Below are 18494 nucleotides of genomic sequence, written 5' to 3' on the forward strand. Positions count from 1 at the left end.
AATTCTTCTTCATGCTCCCGCAATGCGTTGATAGTGTCGTCTCCTAATAGTGTATAAATGAACTATGAATTGCAAATATATATTGTTTATCGAACTTTAGATCATAGGTTAAAAGGGTTGGGCTGAAATGTGAGATAGATAATCATCTTAAAGATCTGAGCTACATATTGCGAGGATTTCTGACTGGAGGAAAGAAATGAAATCTTTAGCAACTTCAGCAACAACGCAGAAAACCCTGCAGTTGCAGACGCAGTAACAACAGCCCCAGCCATAACAACAAATGAGCTGAATAACGGCTTTGCTAACAGACTAAAGATGACGATTTTATAGCAAATTTATTCGAAAATCATCTCTTTTTGAGAGCTCCTGTCGTGGGTTATCGTATGCAGACAGCGTGCGAAAATATGGGAAGTCTTTAGGTCCAAAGAAACCCCAAATTGAAGACAATGGCCTGGCATGAGGACATTAGGATGTCACCTGACCTTCACGCCCTCTAAATGCGTGACCGTTGGCGGTACTGTTCTATTTCGTCATCCCAAGCCTTCCTCCCTTCTTCAAAGTTAAACACAGATGAGCACGAAAAGCTGTCGTTTGGAGCAAATCACAATGGCAAATCGTGTCGATCAAAATGCAAAGCGGGTTCCGACTTGGTCAATAAATAACTGTCTGCCCTTAGGAGTTCGCTTTTTCTTGCACAAGAGGTTAAAAAGATTGGAGACATTGTAGCTGCCAGGAAGGCGTGGGAGGTAGTGACCACCTCCTACCTAGGCTGTGTTTGAGTCTTTCTCTTGTTGGACTGAAGTATTTTCTGAAAGACACGACTGGAAAAGTAATCTCCGCTGTTTTTTTTTTTTTAAATATTTCATTAATTTATTAATTTTTTTATATTTCCATTATAGTTAAAGGGATCGGTTGACTATAGCTGACGCCATCATCATCATCATCATGGTCGTCGTCGTCGCTACCACCGCTGCCACTGCAGCCGCCGTCGCTGTTATTGTCTTCATTATCCTTCTTCGTTACTTTATCATTACTGTTTTGATGCCCATTTTTTAAAAATCTTTGGCACTGTGCTGCTGTGGTCGCCAAATTGAATGAGCTATGTTTTTGATGACATGATTTCTTTCAGTTTTCATCAGTTAATCTTTTTTGATTCAATGTGGAAAGCAATCCCAAGAGTGGTCCTCAAGGCAAGCTTCTAGTCATAATCAAAGAGGGGATTCTTCTAGGCTGGTGCAGAGGAGGTGGGGGACGGCTTGTGTTAGGGATGGAGGGATACCTCCGATTTACTTTCAGATTGATAACTTGTAAGAGCAAAGAAAATATGCCGTAATAAATGACCTTCATTAGCAGCTCATTTCATGTTAAACCCGAGGCATGTTCCCCCGATCTAACCCCTCCCCCAACCTTAATCCTGGTTGGCAGCTTGTGACTTTTCATGCAAAAGTGCTTAGCATACTTGAGGAGCAAACACTTTGTCCTGCGACAGGACGCACTAGCAAAGATGAAAGTTCTTTTCGCCATGGAGATGAGAAATCGTGACTGACGGGGCGGCTGGCGCAAGACTTTGATTTTTGAGCAGACGACAGGGGCTTCCCACGGTCTTAGAGCACATCGAGGCTCGATGATCAGCGTGAAGACTGTGTCGGCTGAGGAGTCCATTTCCTGCACATGCACTTTGCGCACCAGGTCTGTGCTGCTTTGCTGGCTGACATTGACCGATAGTGACCTGAGCTGGCTGACACTGGCTGGCCTTGGAAGCTGATGCGGGATGCGCTGTTTTACATGTTGGACAAACAGGTGAACTTCTTAGATTGGTTGGTTGTTTGGTTGGTTTATTTAGTAGGAAAGTGCTTCCACCTTGCGGTGATTTTGCACTATGGGGAGGGGGAAGAGGGAAGGGGATGGAAACCGAAGTACCCGGAGAAACACCCCCAACTCCCAGCCCTGCGAACACGTGTCACAAACATAGTGTCCCGAGTCGAAATCTGAACCCTGAGCCGCTCACTGCAGGGGTGACAAGCGAATGTTTCAACCACTGCACTACCGGAACCCCCCACAACGCCTTAGATGACCATGACATCGCTTTTAAAGCTGCTGGTACGGTGCTGACACGTGGTAATTACGGTGTTGTTACGTGTACGTAACTTTTACAGTGATGCTGTGCTGCTGTTAGGGTGTGCTAAAAAGCTTTGTATGGTCGTGATAAGTACTATAATGTTTTCGACAAAGTTCTCCTTATAAGATTGCATTTTCGCTACGGTCCACTCATCTTTCCTCCCATTGAGTGCAACTGCTTCTCTCCCTTGACTGAGCTCAGCGCCCTCCAACAGGTGACAAGGCTAGGAATATTTTCTTACCACAAAAACATTGAGTGATCGTTCTTTCCAAATACACTCCGTTTTCTCTCAATACACCCATTTTGTCTTGTTTACTGTGTATATTTATAAGCTTATAAAATCTTTTCCTCAGACAATTGCAATTTTAAAAAAAACTAGAAAAGAAAAGACCTCCAGAAAATAATGAAACTTGAATAGCTAGTACAAACGTCATTGGTACCTTCCCAAAATAAACTATGTTGCTAAAATTTCAACTACAAGACTTTAAGGGGGACTGTGTACAAAGATGCATCCATCTCCAGAGGAAAAAGGAAAACCGCAACACACACACACACGCATACAATGACACGCACGCGTGCATGCACATCCTTTCTTAAACGAGGATTTTCCTTGGTTCTTGCATGTTTCTGAACGTGTGTACCCACACAATTGCCTGTCTTCTTCATGGTCAGTGTTGTCTTACGAAGATGTATCATCACTAGATAAGACTTTAGGAAATAAAGTTGTTTCATATTGTAGTCTTTGAAAAACGAGTCGTAGAGATAAAACTATGATGTGCATCTGCTTTGCGATTGTATTCGACAGAAATGATTGTAGTTTAGGAATACAGACATATTACTTACGCATGATGTAGTCTACAAAAGATTCTGGCATTTCAAGGATGCCAAACGTTTGCAAATTATGTTCTGTCTGCTTTGTGCAGTTCTTATCTGTGCTCACTGTATAACCAGCTTCGCTCGTTAATTTATTTTACTGAAATAGCATTAATGATCCGTAATTTTAAATGTTACCCCTTTATCAGATAAATCATCCATGATTCCTAGTCATACACTGTTATGCAAGTAAAATATTGGCAAACACTTTCTTTTCTGTTTCATGAGCAAAGGTTGTGTTTTTGTTCAACTTTCATTCATTATTAGGTCCCGTTTGCAAAGAAAATTTTCATCAAAAATAATGTTATTTTCCCCTCTTTCTCTGTCTGTGCGCGTGCCTGCGTGCGTGCCGTCGTATGTGCCACTCATAATTGAAAACCAGCAAATCGATCGACTCCTGTCGTTCGACCTCAGAGTCTCTAAGTTGGGGCGGAGCATGCGTGGACAGTGGGCGGAGCCAGAAAGCTGCCAGTCACCATTTATGTCAACCAACGGGCGTTCAGCTGTTTTGTTTAACCAGTGCCAGAGCAAGAAGTTGATTACCGAATCAATCCTTCATTAAACGGTTAACATGGAGGCGTTTTAGGTCCTGGGGTCACGGTGGTAAGGCTAGACTATTACGTGTTTGACAGTGGACAACAAAAATAGCGACACGCTACGGTGAACAGCTGGTCGGTCTTAGTCTCGGTTCAGCTCTCGCGAAGACAGAGTGAAATCAACATCATCAACGCCGAAACGTAATCAATTTTCAGGCGCCATTTGTTTTCTTGGGGGCTACAAACGACTTCTTTTTCTCTTATGTTTGTACTTGGCTAACTAGCTGCCTGGCCGTCAATTTAGGAGGATTTTCCACTTGTCAAACAACTACCGCTAAATGAGCTTTGCCGTAATCCCTTGGCAGTTGAGGAGAGACGGAAAAAATTAACGCGGCTGGAATTTCTGCTGGAATGGCAGTCCCGTAGTCAGACAGATTTTTCTTGCAACACCCAGACCCGGTTCCCGTGCCCCGAGAAAGAAATCGAAATTAACAGAAGGAAATTCGTCTGCAAAGTGAAACACACACACAGACACACGGACACGCACACACGCAGGCACCCACGTGCGCTGTCACGGTCTGCTGAAGGACTGATCCGTGGAAGTGTTGAGGTGTCAGCCAACCAGAGCCTGGCTAGTGACTGGCGAGAGCCTGTTGTCACCCGAGGTCTACCCCGGAGTCAGTTCAGCGGCAACCCAGGGCTCTCGTGAAGCGCTCGTTAGAGACGATTAGCTGACGGTGATCGGGGTAGGGGTGCGAACTAGGGAGTACCCGGAGAGAAGGCGTAGTGAGAGAGTTACACACAGACATGGCCACCTAAGGGTCGCGAGATTCCTATAAACTCTCGGCAAACGTTTAAATCAGTTCTTTATCCCACGTGCTAGAGTCGTGACGAGAGACAAAACGAACCGAGAGAGAGAAGGAAGAAGAAAAACCTGGACTACCGTATTTATTTTCTTCTGTCCTGGAGTAAAGAGACGCAAGGAAATCTGAAGCAGCAGGCATAAGAAAAGAATCTTGAAATAAAAACAACACATAAAGCCAACGAATTCGAGATGGAAGAACGTGAAACATGCAGCAACAGCGACAAGCCTACCCGACTTTCTAAACCCAAGTCTGCGTACACCATCGAGAGTCTTCTGGGTACCCGGTGTACAGATGACGACGCCAGCGGGAGAGACTGCGGCGAAGGGAAACAGCAAGGTAAGTTGGTCTGAATATTAGTGGTGGTTAGTACATATCTGAAGCTCCTGTCAAAAGGACCGTCTTGTTCACACGATTTTTCTCTTTTATGCATGTCTCAGACTTTCCCATCGTCAAACACCAAATAGTTATTACATTACATTATCAGATTTTATATTTCAGGAATTTATGGAAATTATCTTTGACAAAAAATGTTTTCAGCTGGAATACCTATCTACTACCTCAAATTACTACATTAATTGATAAGTTAATATATACCTACAAATTGTCGTGCCTATATAGAACAATATAATAACAAAATTCAACGTAATTAATCGTCCAGTTCCTTTCTGGTTGACTCCATATTTTATATCTTTGTTTACCTAATAACTTTTATCGTGAGTTCTTGATTGTTGTATATATTTTGTAGCGCTGTTATACTAAAATAAATAAATAAGCTAGCGAGGATTTAACACTCTTCCTTCATATATAAGAAGCAGAAGCTCATGGCAAGAGTAGAATTGCATCAATAGCTATTGTTGTTACTAATATATCAAATAGAAAAGTACATGAATTAATGAATAGAGGAAAATGAGATAGTGGAGACGTAAGGAGTAAAGGGTCTTTGTTACACCAATAGAATGTTTGTTTACATGTATTGTATTTTCCCACCTTTGTTCCATTTTTTTTGTTGTTGACATATTCTTGACATTTTTCAGTGTCCTTATCACCTGCTTGTGTGAATTTTTCTTGATACACACTCAAAACAAAATATTTCTTTTCTTTAAAGATCTGGCCAAGAACAAGTTTTTAAAAGTAGGTTATTTTGAAGAAAAAATAGAGCAAGAAAGGAATACCACAGGATGTCTAATAGTAAGGTACTTTTATAATCCAATCTGCGCAGAACAGGATCAGGCACTTTCTGCAAACCTTTCTTGGTTTGCACTTCTTTTGCAGACTTGTCTGTAGTTAATTTGTGCACAATAGCCAAGGTTTACTGACGGAGCTGAATGACCACACTCCTGTTTACACTTCACAGCTGTCACTTACAGACCCAACTTTGTCCTCCCCAGAGCTGGAGGCTCTTTCATAGGCTATACTTTCTTTAACATCTTGTTATCCCCAAACAAAGCACAACCCTTCTCTCCTTCCCTCCTCCCAACAAATCCTGGGGGTGGGTGAGGAATATGGCCTGGTTGCTAAGGCTTGGGTTTAAATGTGTAGAAATGTTGTTATAGGGCTATGGACATATTGTTTTAAGGAGTCTTCTCGACCTTGATAGTGCAGTCTATGCAGTGAAAAAAGGAAACTTTCCATTTTTTATACATAGGAATATAAGAACTGAGTATAAAAAATTAAAAAAAAACATTAAAGAAACACTAGTATATCTTATCTCACACAGATCACCCTTTTAGAAACAAGACACTCAAATGGAATTCATTTATTTATTATGAATTTCTACAGTTATGTCCTTTCGTTCAACCTCATTTTCTCTCTCTTTTCTACTTACTCCTTTAATTCCTTTCAGTTAACATATTCTTCCTTTAAATATGTAAAATTTGTAAGTAGACTCTCCGTTTGCTTAAAAGTACGAGAATAGGGAAACACGAAACCAGAGAAACAGATTAATACACAAATTAAATGAACAAAGACCCTTTTATGCATGCAATCAACGGAAATATATTGTAGCATTAAGAGTTTAGCCCTAAACCTATATTTCTGTATGACTGTTGGGTCGGGTCACGTGATCTAACAAATCCCAAACGGAAGCGCAAAGGAACAAAACACATTTGTTTTCGTTTGGCTGTGCATTGTGGCTATTCTTTAATGGAATTCTATCTAATTTTTGTGGTCTTCTAACTTTGGCTATGAAAGTTTGGTGAATACGAAATGAATATTTAACCCTAAACCTTCACGAGGCTTTAGTTATTGGGGCTGTACTCATGAGGCATAGGTAATGTTACCTCATCAGGATATGGAATTTGAAATAACGCGGTGTCCCGTCATCAGAATGGGGGATGGCATGGGTTATTGTGTTTGTGTAAACACTTTCTAACGTCCTTTTTGTTCCTTGCAGACATTTCACGAGAATTCGCATGGTCTTCCCAGAATTCTGCCGCAAAAGAAAATAATGCTTATTGCGATGTGCCCCGCTCTGCTCTTGTGTGCCCCGAGATAGGCGGACATCATAGCTGCAACAACGGTGCCTGCCCTTCTCACAACCCCAACTCCAAAGACAATCACGGAAGGAGCCATCTACTGGAAAAGAACCGAGTTTTGAACTCACGACATCCCAACTTTCTCCTAGTGGATAAGCCTCAGAGCCCTGAAAATCACGAAAACGGCACAAGGACGCATGCGCATAACAAACAGGTTAACATCAGCAGTAACAACAGCCATCATACCACCACCACCACCACCGTCACCACATCAACAACCAACAACAATAGTGCCAAAAACAGCGGCGACGATGTTTCGGATGTTGGTGGAGAAGTCCATGGGTCCGCGAAGAGGGAGTTTCTCGTCCAGGATGATGCTTCCACGGCTGATCTTGAACTCCAGGAAAGCGCTATGAGCCACGACCTCGAGCATGACTTGGACGCTCCGAGCTCCGCCGAAGATGACGTCAGCAAGCCTCGGAAGATCCGACGGAGTCGAACGACCTTCACTACCTACCAGCTGCACCAGCTGGAGAGAGCCTTCGAGAAGACGCAGTACCCAGACGTGTTCACTCGAGAGGAGCTGGCCATGAGACTGGAACTTAGTGAGGCGCGGGTGCAGGTTGGTCACGTGTTTCTTTACTTGACCTTTCTCCCTTTTCACCCTCAAACCCCTTCCAGTTCAAGACTTATTGTTTTCTTTTTGGTGTCCTTCTGTTATATTAGGTTTCATCAGAGCCGAAAAGATCTTTATATACTGTCCCCCCAATACAGTCTTCTGTTCACGAGTTTGGGAAGGATGTAGATGAAAGCATATATTAATAATAAATTTAGCTCAAGAAACATATCAATGAAATGAAGAGTGAATGAGTGGCCATGCCTCAAGCATAATCTGTCAGGCCTTCCTGGTCACAGACGCTGCCTTATAAGGTGTCATTGCGTGTCCCAGCATGCAGTCAAGCTGTGCATCAGTGGTTTTGTCATCCGCCTATCCCAGGGGTGGTCGGTCTTTCAGGCATTCCCCTTTCTTCAGGAGTGAGCGGGAGGGAGAGAAAAGAGACAAAGGGAAGGAGATAGTGAAGAGGAGGAGGAAAAAGATAGAGAGCAAGGGGACAGAGAAGTGATGAAGGGAGAAAATTGTTTATAAACGTATGATTGAGGGTGCATTTGCATTAGTACACTAGTCAAGCTTTTATCAAACGTATGAGATCCACTAATGTCACCAAGGAAAAAAAAAATTAAAATATAATATATTTAGTAACCTAATTAAACAAACATTTATTTTGGAATGCATTCATATTCATTCACATCCTTGATCTGTTCGTATCAGATCCCTTTTTCTGTTTACAGTGTTTACTCGCACACTAATAAGACATGAAAACAATAAACCCAGAAGGAAACTTATTAAACGAAAACGATATAAACATTAATTAACAAATATACAATAAGATTTAGTTTTGTATTTTTATTGTACATCGTTAACCATTTACATTTCGTCCCAACTCAATCATTGGTTACATGAAGTATGTGGATTGTGTCCGATGTAGGCCTAGATTCTTGTAACCATCCTTTTTAGATGTTTAAAAGCCACACCCAGTGTTAAACTGTCGGAACGGTCTCTGTCCACCTCCTGTGCATGGTATTCTAGAACTGACACTAATGGTTCAGGCGTTAATTAAGTCTCGTGGAGCAGCTGGATCGTTTGCGATCATCACGTCCTTGTGTTTTACAATACGCTTCTTCTCATCCCTCATCACTGCTTTTCCTCCTTTTTCGATCTTTCCCGTTTCCTAACGGACGTTCGCAGCGGAACATGTCGGAGCGATTGTTACTGTAACAGGAATGATTTTCGTATTAGTCAGCGCAAACTGTATGGATGGGTCTGGCCGCTTGGTGACGAGACCTGCCTTTGTCCACTGTTGGCAGCGGGCTGGAGGCTGGAGGAGCAGGATGGAGGAGTATGGAAGGGGTGAAGGTGGAGAGGTGGCGCTGCCGGCTAAGTTGAGGGCATGAGGAGAGCACTGCGGGATGTCGAGGGGGACTGAAGCCCACAGTCACCGACACCTGCGTGTTTGATATGAGCGTTGTTTGAATTTGAAAGCTGGAGTGAAATTTCGGACAGACACTTCTCAATTAACAACAGCAATATTTGTTTATGTGTACTAGTCAATGTCTTTAATAGTAGCCAAACAATGTCAGCGATAAAATGCACTTCTGATTTTTTTCCCCCATTTTGCGGAAGACCAGACAGCAGACAACTTGAAAAATTTGCATGAAAGTCATCTCTTAAAATACTCGCGATTTTTGTTTGCATTCTTTCGGAATGCGGCAATATTTTTAGCCTTCGCGAGTTATCAGGATTAACCATAATTGCTGTTTGGGCTGTTGCAGTACAGGTCTTCCAGTCCGCAAACATCCGCTCACAACATTAAGCATCCAAACAATGTGCGTAAAACGTGTCCATAATAACGAGCTCTTTTATTACATGTGCACAGAAAACAATCAAGTAATAGTAGGCAATCAAGTAATATCACGCCTGTCTACCGGTTTCTTAAAATGTCTTCATCAACTGGCGATAAAATATAAATTCCTCCTCCTCATCTTCTTTTTCCTCCTCCTCCACCTCCTCCTACGCTTCTTCACTCTTTTTTTCTTTCTTTCTCTCATAAGACTTCTTTCAGAAAAGAAGACTGCTAACGACGCCAGCATACGGGTATGGGTACGGGTACTCGGGTGGACAGAGTGTGAGACGAGAGAGGGCGAGAAAGCTGGTGATTAATAACTCAACTAAATGGCCCTGTCATGCTGAGATGGGACTGGCGGGCCCCTCTGATCAGAGGTCGATGTTTTTTACGCCCTTAAAGGGGATTGAAATGGTTTTCCACCCTCCTGCCTTTTAAAGTCAGTCAAGAGTGTCTGTATAACAGCCACCCCGAGTCTGGCACAGGGAAAGGGGCGTGTAACCTGGCGAACGTCGCCTTCACTGAGCCGCTCAGACGGGGGGATAATTAGCGGGATAGATAAAGAAAGGTTTAAGGTTCATAACCGCCGGGTATTAGGCGTTGAAGAAGAAAGATGTCGGCGAAGTTGGCTTCAAGAACGAGGGATAGGGGTTGGGGACGCATGACTGCGCACGACAAAAGACCGAATTTGTCGATTCAGCTCGGAAGCTGTGATACCCAAATTTGCTACCCAGAGGAACCTAATTAAGAACGTTGATACTCAATTAAATGGAAACTTTCCGCTAATAAAATCCGGAGGTTTTGGTCTTCCACAAATACTCTGCTTCGTCCTTTTAACCTTTTTTTTTCTCCCCGCCAGGCGGCTTCTTAGCAAGCAAGCGAACCGCTTTTTAATAGTTATTATTCTTGTTAATATGGAGAGCAAATGTAGTCATAAATAAATATTCGACTTTTGGTTTCAAACAAAGTAAATTCGAGTTTCAAGCGTTTATAATTTTAATAAATGTTTAAATGTTCTGGAGAAATTTAGGAACGTGGTTGATTTTAAAAATGTGAAAAAATACCATGATTGTAAAATGCTCATTTCAATAAATTCTTAAATAATCAAATATTTCATCTTCTTAATAAATTTACGAGCCAAGGATCGATTGTCATTTGATTTTATACTGATCAAAATATTAGTTCGGCCTTTTACCTCGAGTAAATCCTGTCAAAAACTTATATTCTCATATTGATCAATTTGCGACAAAAAGTTTTCTTTCTTATATTACTAACTGAGAGGATTGTTATTACACATGTCTTTCTTATATTACTGGGTGAGAGGATTGTTATTACACATGTCTTTCTTATATTACTGGGTGAGAGGTTTCTTTTAAAAGGTTAGTGCTGTGTGTAGATTCTGAACTTTGGCGTGGAGTTCAGTCACCTTAACACCGACATTTTGTCGTCACCTCATTTTGACGTCACATCATTTTCTGTCAGTTGTGAAACACTGACATTTTGTCGTCACCTTATTTGACGTCTCATCTTCTTCTTTTAATTTGAGTTTGTCCACAAGGCAGGACATGGCGCTATGTATATTAAAGTTATTATTAAAGACTCATTACAGCATATTCCACACTTTATTGGTGTGAAATATGTACAAAATGTGTGGCAGACGAATGGCCAGAGAAAAAAAAAAAAAAGGAGAGATTTACGGAAAGGGGAATAAAGGCTAGAGTCCGGAACACACTTCTAACTTATTTACTCACTTTTTTTTTTTGCTCACACGCAGAAGAAATACACACATAACTGCTTTCATTAAGAGTTCCCACACCAAACACTATCACACACTCCTCTCTCTCTCACACAAACACCCACCGACACCCTCCCCCATCGCACATACATTCTAAATCAACTTCCAATGCTTAAACGACACTCAAAATGTTATGCTAGCAAACGTAAACGACACTGAAAGCTTATTTCAGGTGCTAAAGCCAACCTGCCACGACAGCCCACCCATAAACATTCTATCGGTAGCCAGTTTGAAGAAACAACAATAGACGGAGCTGGGTGGCTAATGGGAGGAGAGGGCTAACCAGGCATGCCGGACTTGAGAGAGCGAACAAGAAATATTTCATTGACATCGTGTGACCTACCCTCGGTCACCTGGCAGGTCGAGTGGGTGTTGAGTAGCAAGAGGAAAACTCCATTGACAAGATGGGGTGGTTGATGATGGAAGTTCCTTGAGTGATAAATTATGATGAGGGGAGTTAGGATGAGATGAAGAGGTAACGAAGAATGGGGATATCACTATAGTTGCTACTAGTACTACCAGGCAGGGCATTGTGTTTAGTCCCTCATTTGTCTCAGGGTTCATTCATCCACCAAGCCACATAGGGGTGTGTCATTCAATTCGTCAAAATGAAACACTTCCTTTAGTGATGAAGATCGTGAAGATCACCTGGAATCGACTATAAAAGAAGTTTTTCAACATCGCCTTCGTTACTAGTGGTGCATTTTGATCGTTGACATCATTCTCGGCTCTTGGTACCATATTGTTTCTGACAATATGATAATAATATTTCAGATAGACTATATAAAGACAGAACAAAATTAAGACCAGGCAATCTCCAAGTTACAACCATAACATTATCAGCGTGATTTGTGAACAAAATTCATACAAAATTGGGTCTGCGTGGTGACACTGAATAAACGTTAAACATTATGTTAAAAAAGCTTTTCGGATAAAAATTATTAAGCGAATATATACATCATTGATCGCTTGCTTGTGGTTTGATGAATGGATGGAGAAAGAGAGAGGCTGGGATGCCGTACAATAATCTGCTAACATCTACGTTTTCAAGTAAAGCAGCTTTTCTCTCTGTCGCTCGCTCCTTACCTCCTTCCCTCTGTTTCCTGGCGAGCAGGTGGCATCTCGCCTCAGCAGTTTTCGAGGAGCACCCCCTAAAAGATACCCGCCCACGGCATAAGACACTGCGTGCAGGGTGGTGGCGTTAGACACCCGGGTATCTCCTCCCGTCTTTGCTGTTCTGATCATCGCGAACCTACCCCCTCCCCAGGTTGCCCGCCGCTTGATCACTGAGCGCTGATGAAGACATACAGAAGCACAAAAGACGACCAGCGAGCTAATAATAAGGTCGTTAGAACACCGGCAACAAAAGAGTCGGGCGCTCCCTCGCTGTCAACAACCGACCCCCCTTGTTTGTTGGAACTTGTGCTCTGCTGCATGGCCGATGTCTTTGGGGCGATTAAATGGAGCTTTGCGCGGCGGGCGTACTCCTGGCCATCCAAAGGGTTAAGAGTGATCGTCTTAAGTGATTACTCAGGCCACCCTGGTGACGCGTCCGGTCCGAGCGCAGACCGGGGAGTTGTTCCGGGTCTCCTACAAGAGACTCGTGGACAGAGGTCATGGCAGCATGAATCACCGCTCGTTCTGGAATCTTTAAGGGGAGCTGGTCATTGTGATCGACATGGAGAGTGTACAAAGCAATTACATGTATGTATGTACAGCTTCTCTAGTCATCACTACTACGGACTTCCGTTACTGCATATAGAGATCCATCTTTCTTTTGTATTTTGTGTTTGTTAGGAGCAGTAATAAGTCAGGCATATTATTATTATTATTATTATTATTATTATTATTATTATTATTATTATTATTATTCGTCCAACCAAACAGCACGAGTTGCACGTCAAATTATTAAGAAAGCCCCGACAGACGAAAATCAAACTTTAGGATGATGGAGTGATTGAATAAGAAAATTACTGATGAATCAGTGGGTGGGTGGGTGAGAGGGCGAGTGAGTCATTCATTCATTCCTTCATTCATCGCTTTTAATCGGCTTACAAACGTAAGTTGAGTCGCGCTGTCCAGCGCCGCCCTTAGACTTGTATTTTCTCACTCGGAGGGTTCGGGGCTCCAGCAGCGCCTGCTCCAACAATCACTCCCAAAGCGTCTTTGATTTCTCCAGTTTCGGTCAACCTCCCCTCGTCCCATCGCTCCCCCTCCCAGTCTAGCTTTTAGAAGATCCGATTTACTGTAACTGGTGCGAAATTGACCATATGAGTCCCGGTCTTACGCGCACCCCTGTGTCTCCGGTTTCCGCCGGTCTTATCCGCGGTCTGATATTCTCCTTCACAGACCGACTTCGTGCGACTGGGCTAAACGTGGCAAGCTGGTCGGAGTCTGCAAATGGCAGAAATCCAATAACTGGGACCAACCACGGACAGTTTCGATTTTCGCTTCTTGTGTAATTGCCGCTTAGAGCAAACCTGTATTCGCCTATTTAGCGACAACAAGATAGCGGGCTGAGGAGGTTAACGACAATGACTTGGTACCGTAGACACTGCCGGGAAAAAAAATTTCCTCCGTGCGGGACGCTTAAGACGAACAACTGGACTGGAAATATTCTAGACAGGCAAAGCTTATACTCTATCGCGCCTTACTTTGCTTCAGGGTTGTCTGCTTTTCTTTCTTTTTTTTTTCTTTCTTTCTTCTTTCTTTCTTTCAGTTCCGCTTTCTTTCTTAAAAACTGACCGTTGGAACATTTTTTGTTCATTAATGTTGAGCATAAAGAAACGTAGTAATTTATTATCAGCTGTGAGAATACAAAACAGCTTTTCGAAAAAAAAACTTATTTACGGGTGTACAAGTTAGTAACCTCAGTTAATCATCGCGTAAAGCAAAATCTACTAACCTCCTACAGCAAATAACCTATCGCGATAGGAAAATCGATGATGTCTATGTTGATGATGATGATGATGATGATGATGATGATGATGATGATGATGATGATGATGATTGATTGATTATTATTATTACTACTACACAGGTGTGGTTCCAGAACAGACGAGCGAAGTGGAGAAAGCGCGAAAAGGCGATGGGCAGGGATAGTCCGACGGCCTACCTGGGTGGGGAATCCCCTCCTGGATTAGGGGACATGTCACCTGTCGCGCGTCAGACCCTGTCGTTTTCAGCGCCAATGGACACTTTCTGGACCACCAGGTTCCCGCACCTGACAGGTGTGCACCCTCTCATCGCCCTATCCGCGCAGAGCGCTGTTCAGGTGCAACCCATGCCTCATGCAGACTTCCTCGAGATTTCCATTTGGAGTTATCCCTCCCTACCTTCTCGGGGGAGGAGGTTCCGCTGCCGCCGCCGCTGCTGCTGCCGCCGCCGCTGCTGCTGCAGCCGTCGCCGCAAATACTGGGGGTAGTACAGGTGGGGTAGGCGTTCCCGGGATGAATTTCTTCATGGCAGGGCCGCATGGTCTTCACGGGACGCCTCCCTTCCATCCCATCAACCTGGCGATGGCTCAGAGTAATCGTTCTTTGATGGAACAGCGCGAGAATCAAGGCTGCCGGCCTTTGCTGATGACAGATTCAGCAGGGGAAGGCCTTCAGGCACGGTTGACCTCCAGCATCGAAGCTCTTAGGATGCGGGCCAAGGAGCACAGCACCGGCACAGCACCCGGAGGATCCATAGAATCGCCTGCCCGGAAGTATAGCGCCATGTCGCCGGTCTTAGGGGACGCAGAAAGGGAGACAACTAACTGAGTGGCAACGATCTCAACGGGCCAGTGACCCTCACTTTAAATAGAAACATGACCTTAACATGTCGGGGGATGGAAGATGGTGTTTTAGGCCGAGCCAGTAACTAAGGGTAGATCAAAGACAGCTAGCCACACGCACAGAAAGTTTTAAATGTCGGGGAAGATGGGGCAGATAAACGCCGACTGATTCACGAGGGGCATGAGAGATATGAAGCAACCTGCTTATTAGCTTCAGAGGACGAGCAAGCGAAGCCACAGTGTAGTCGCTATATTTATAGACTACAGTGCAAGATGTATATCTTACATATCCCCAAAACAAAAACGCATCGTTCATATTGGTAGAATCGAACATCAGTGACTCACTCCCCAGAAAATAAAGTATGCAGGCTGACTATTCTACTCGAGGGCGTCAGAGCTCAACAACTTTGAGTGACTTAAGTGAGTGTATTATCCCCCATTGTGGAACTACATCACAACTTCTGTATCACTTGTCTCGATCACTTTGTCATCGCTTACATACTGTAGATCCGAGTAAACAACCCTATTTTCTTTACACAGTTCCCCCCACTGTGACAAAAAACCTACACAGAGAGATAACATTCATAGAATGAAAAAAAAGGAGTCGAAACTTCGGACTGTGGGAAAAGACATCTTTGAGATTTTTTTTTTGGGGGGAATGTTGACAAAGTTCTTCATGTTATTGATGGACAGTATCAAAAAAATGGCCGTTAAATTTTGAAAAAAAATTTTTTTACAAATAAATGACATAACTATATCTGTACTAGTCAGTACTGTCTTAGGACAGTATATTTTTTTAATCAGGGCGTTATCGCCTGAGGAAAGTAGGACTTCTGATGAACTCTTTCCTATTTCTTCCACACTATGTATATGCTTCGCTTGTACATAAATGTCTGTTTTGAATCGTGTCTATGGGAATGTTTGTTTTGTGGCTGTCCAAGTCAGGAAGTGACATCTGTTGCAGCCTTGAACTTTTGTGCTGGCCTTGATTGGTCCGAGTCGTGACCTCGCTACTCCTTGATGCCCGCATGGAATGGACATTTTTTTTTATTAAGTGGCAGTAGTTGGACTTGTCTGGACAGTTTCTTGGAGAAATGATATCCAAAAAGTATTACTATTTATTGCACCAAATTCTTCCATTGACTTTATGGAATCTGCGCCATGATGAATTCTACATTGTAAAATGTACAATATGAAACTTTGAAATATTGGAGTTTGTTTTAATAATGACAGAAATGAATCATTTCTTTGAATGATAAAAAACGACTTGTGATATCTCAGATAATCACGAATAAATATTTGAATTGAGTTCTTTATATAATATACATGTGTATATATCTATCTAGTTTGTGTGTGTGTGCGAGAGAGAGAGAAAGTCGTTGGTGAGAACAAGACTCAAAAGATTCAAAGATAAATTGTATAAATGGCATAAAAAGCGAGAAATATGTCAGTGTAGTAATCGAACTGTTTTTACTGTTTAAGTGTGTAGACAACGAAAACGAAAACAGAAACATAATTTAATAAATCAACTTATGATTTTAAGACCACTCACAAGAAATCTAGAAACTCAGTAAACATAGAGAGAATGAACTAAAGACACACCATTAATGGGCCAAGGTGTTTATAGAAAAGCCAGTTAAGGAACACTGCCATTTAGTTTTGTGCAAACCTTTCTATCTCACTCTATTCATATCTGTCAAGAAATATTGTCCTAAAAGAAAATCAGACGGTTTGCATTTACATGTCTAAAATGCAAGTGGGTGAAATCAAGCGAGAACAATAAAAATAAAAGAAATAAATAATCGGTAGAAGAATTGACAAACACACAAGAATTTTGTTCGTTTTTACACTGTTACATTGTTAAAATAACTGAGGATTTTTAAAATTCTGAAGAATTTCATACTACTACTAATAATAACATTTTAAAAAGATGTGATGACATATTTATTCATATTCACGGTATTCGCAAGAAATCGGACAAAATGAAATTCTCATTAAAAAGTGTAAGATGAAAATAAGGAATTATGTATAAAATAAATGTAATCCTGCAAAAACCCATTAATGAAAAAGAATAGAATTTTTAAACGGGGAATAAAGAGCACTTTGAATGAATGACTTACTCTTACATCTTTTTCTATCAAGCTCTAAAATATAATTCAAATAAATGTTTTGGCTCATTCAGAATGTTCAAATAAATTGCATTTGGGTTTTCCCAGTAGAATAAAGGAATAATCTAAGACAATGTCATTACGTGAAGAAAAATTACATACCAATGAAACCATTCATTTTCAGTGGCATTTAACTACCGTTCTTTTTATGTAATTCGGCATTCTCTCCACCTAGGATAAAACTTTCTTGATGAAGGTGATCAAGATTACTGGCATTCCACAAAGATCTTACACCCCAGGAGGCTGAAAGCTGTCAGCATTATCCCAGAGTCCTCTCACCGGCCGTGGAACTATTTCCAAGCCCTACCCTCTGTCCGCAGGTGTAAACAATTGCTTGCCAGAAAGAATGCTTTCACTAAGTCCTTATTAAGTGGCGGTGACACTTGAGGAGGGCGGTCAATGAACCTGAGTTTCCTCATCCGTGGCGCCCAGCACTTCTCCTGGTGTGCCTCAGTCAACCGTCGCTGAGTGGTTGAGTGTCAGTGTAACTGTGTGGGCGGTTGAGGGTGGCTGTATTTTTGTTGTAGCTTATTAATTATGTGAGCTAAAACTTTCCATCTCTGTTGTAAACGCAAATAAACAATAAAGAAGTTTTGCAGTAATATGTTGTGTTTTTTGAAGTTGTATTATGTACAAGTGTTTAGATATGTGTGCACATTGGCACAAACCAATCCTCAAATCTTTCCATCATCAAATAAATGATCACCTATTCCTCCTAACAACACAGAAAAGGAGAAGAAATACGATAAACAATGAATAAAAACGAAGATATTGGCGAAGATATATATATATAACAATAAAAAAAGTAAGAATAAGGAAATGAAACATGAACAGAGAAATATAATCTCTTAAAAGATAAACACAATGGACGGGAAAACGCTTATAAGGAAAAATGCATTAGTGGAGATAAAATTTGACAAGAAGCATAAGTTAACAAAATTAAATACCTATTTAAACAAAGATAGAAACCAAAAATTAAATAAGAAAAAATGAACAAAAGAAAGAAAATAAGAAAGACAGAAACAGAAAGAACTAACATTATGAATATGGTGTTAAATAGTGTAATACAAATTTTTAGTATAGGCCCATCCAGGAAAAAAAGAAAGGAAAGAAATGAATACAAAGTGAGCATCCTGAAGAAAGAAACCATTATGACAGACATGGAATGCAGGACACAGCTTGAAAGAATTGAGAGAAAAATGTCGACATAATCGTTATCGGGGGTAGCATTAATGCTGCGTAAAGAAAAGAAGAAGTCGAATTTTAAAGCCAAATAATACATGTAATTAGTTGCAGTTCTGATCGCAATCAATAATAACTTTCTCTGTTTCTTCTTCTTCCTTCTTCTTCGAGCCTCTCTGGTGTGTTCCTCTAAAGTCAAGCCTGTTTCTCTATTTCCGGGCAAGTGGCAGCAATGACCTAC

General features: G+C 41.7%; 1 protein-coding gene across 1 annotated transcript; it reads left to right on the forward strand.

The window, feature by feature from the left end:
* The first annotated feature begins 4582 nt into the window (after nucleotides 1-4582).
* LOC112554358 (homeobox protein ARX-like) lies at nucleotides 4583-16219 on the forward strand. The gene is made up of 3 exons (XM_025222103.1): nucleotides 4583-4730; nucleotides 6787-7490; nucleotides 14166-16219. Exons 1-3 carry the CDS (start codon nucleotides 4583-4585, stop codon nucleotides 14547-14549), a joined length of 1236 nt encoding a protein of 411 aa, XP_025077888.1. The 3' UTR covers nucleotides 14550-16219.
* The last annotated feature ends 2275 nt before the right edge of the window (nucleotides 16220-18494 follow it).

This window comes from Pomacea canaliculata, linkage group LG13 (assembly GCF_003073045.1).
Source record: "Pomacea canaliculata isolate SZHN2017 linkage group LG13, ASM307304v1, whole genome shotgun sequence".
NCBI classification, from domain to species: domain Eukaryota; kingdom Metazoa; phylum Mollusca; class Gastropoda; order Architaenioglossa; family Ampullariidae; genus Pomacea; species Pomacea canaliculata.

Bases quoted from the DNA above. Each gene is read 5' to 3' on its own strand.
- LOC112554358 (XM_025222103.1), top strand. From the start codon at position 4,583: ATGGAAGAACGTGAAACATGCAGCAACAGCGACAAGCCTACCCGACTT. The intron at 4,731-6,786 runs GTAAGTTGGTCT...TGTTCCTTGCAG, and splicing joins CGGCGAAGGGAAACAGCAAG to ACATTTCACGAGAATTCGCA. The intron at 7,491-14,165 runs GTTGGTCACGTG...ACTACTACACAG, and splicing joins TTAGTGAGGCGCGGGTGCAG to GTGTGGTTCCAGAACAGACG.